Source organism: Sinocyclocheilus grahami, unplaced genomic scaffold (genome assembly GCF_001515645.1).
Source record: "Sinocyclocheilus grahami isolate Dianchi unplaced genomic scaffold, SAMN03320097.WGS_v1.1 scaffold63383.1, whole genome shotgun sequence".
Lineage (NCBI taxonomy): Eukaryota > Metazoa > Chordata > Actinopteri > Cypriniformes > Cyprinidae > Sinocyclocheilus > Sinocyclocheilus grahami.
In genome coordinates, this window is record NW_015527880.1 from 1 (window position 1) to 504 (window position 504).

The 504-nt window shown below is 54.2% G+C and overlaps 1 protein-coding gene across 1 annotated transcript; it reads left to right on the forward strand.

Moving 5' to 3' along the window:
* Positions 1-86: 86 nt before the first annotated feature.
* LOC107581013 (histone H2B-like) lies at positions 87-504 on the forward strand. Its single transcript, XM_016266609.1, has one exon. It carries the CDS (start codon positions 87-89, stop codon positions 459-461), a length of 375 nt encoding a protein of 124 aa, XP_016122095.1. The 3' UTR covers positions 462-504.

The window sequence follows — 504 nt, forward strand, 5'->3', positions numbered from 1 at the left end:
AGATTAGCATAGAGAAGTGAATAAAAACCCCTGAAGCAGAGAGAACGGTATTGATTTGTAAATCCAACCTCGCATAAGCGTCAATCATGCCAGAATCAGCGAAGTCCGCGCCCAAGAAGGGCTCCAAGAAGGCCGTCACTAAGACCGCAGCGAAGGGAGGAAAGAAGCGCAGAAAGTCCAGGAAGGAGAGCTACGCTATCTACGTGTACAAAGTGCTGAAGCAGGTTCATCCTGACACCGGGATCTCCTCCAAGGCGATGGGCATCATGAACTCTTTCGTTAACGACATCTTCGAGCGCATCGCCGGTGAGTCGTCTCGTCTCGCTCACTACAACAAGCGCTCCACCATCACCTCGAGAGAGATCCAGACCGCCGTGCGTCTGCTGCTGCCCGGAGAGCTGGCCAAACACGCCGTGTCTGAGGGCACCAAGGCCGTCACCAAGTACACCAGCTCCAAGTAGAGCTCCGCTCCAGCTCTCACACAAAGGCTCTTTTAAGAGCCAC

What these genes read in the sequence shown, in the direction of transcription:
- LOC107581013 (XM_016266609.1), top strand. Translation starts at nt 87, where the DNA reads ATGCCAGAATCAGCGAAGTCCGCGCCCAAGAAGGGCTCCAAGAAGGCC.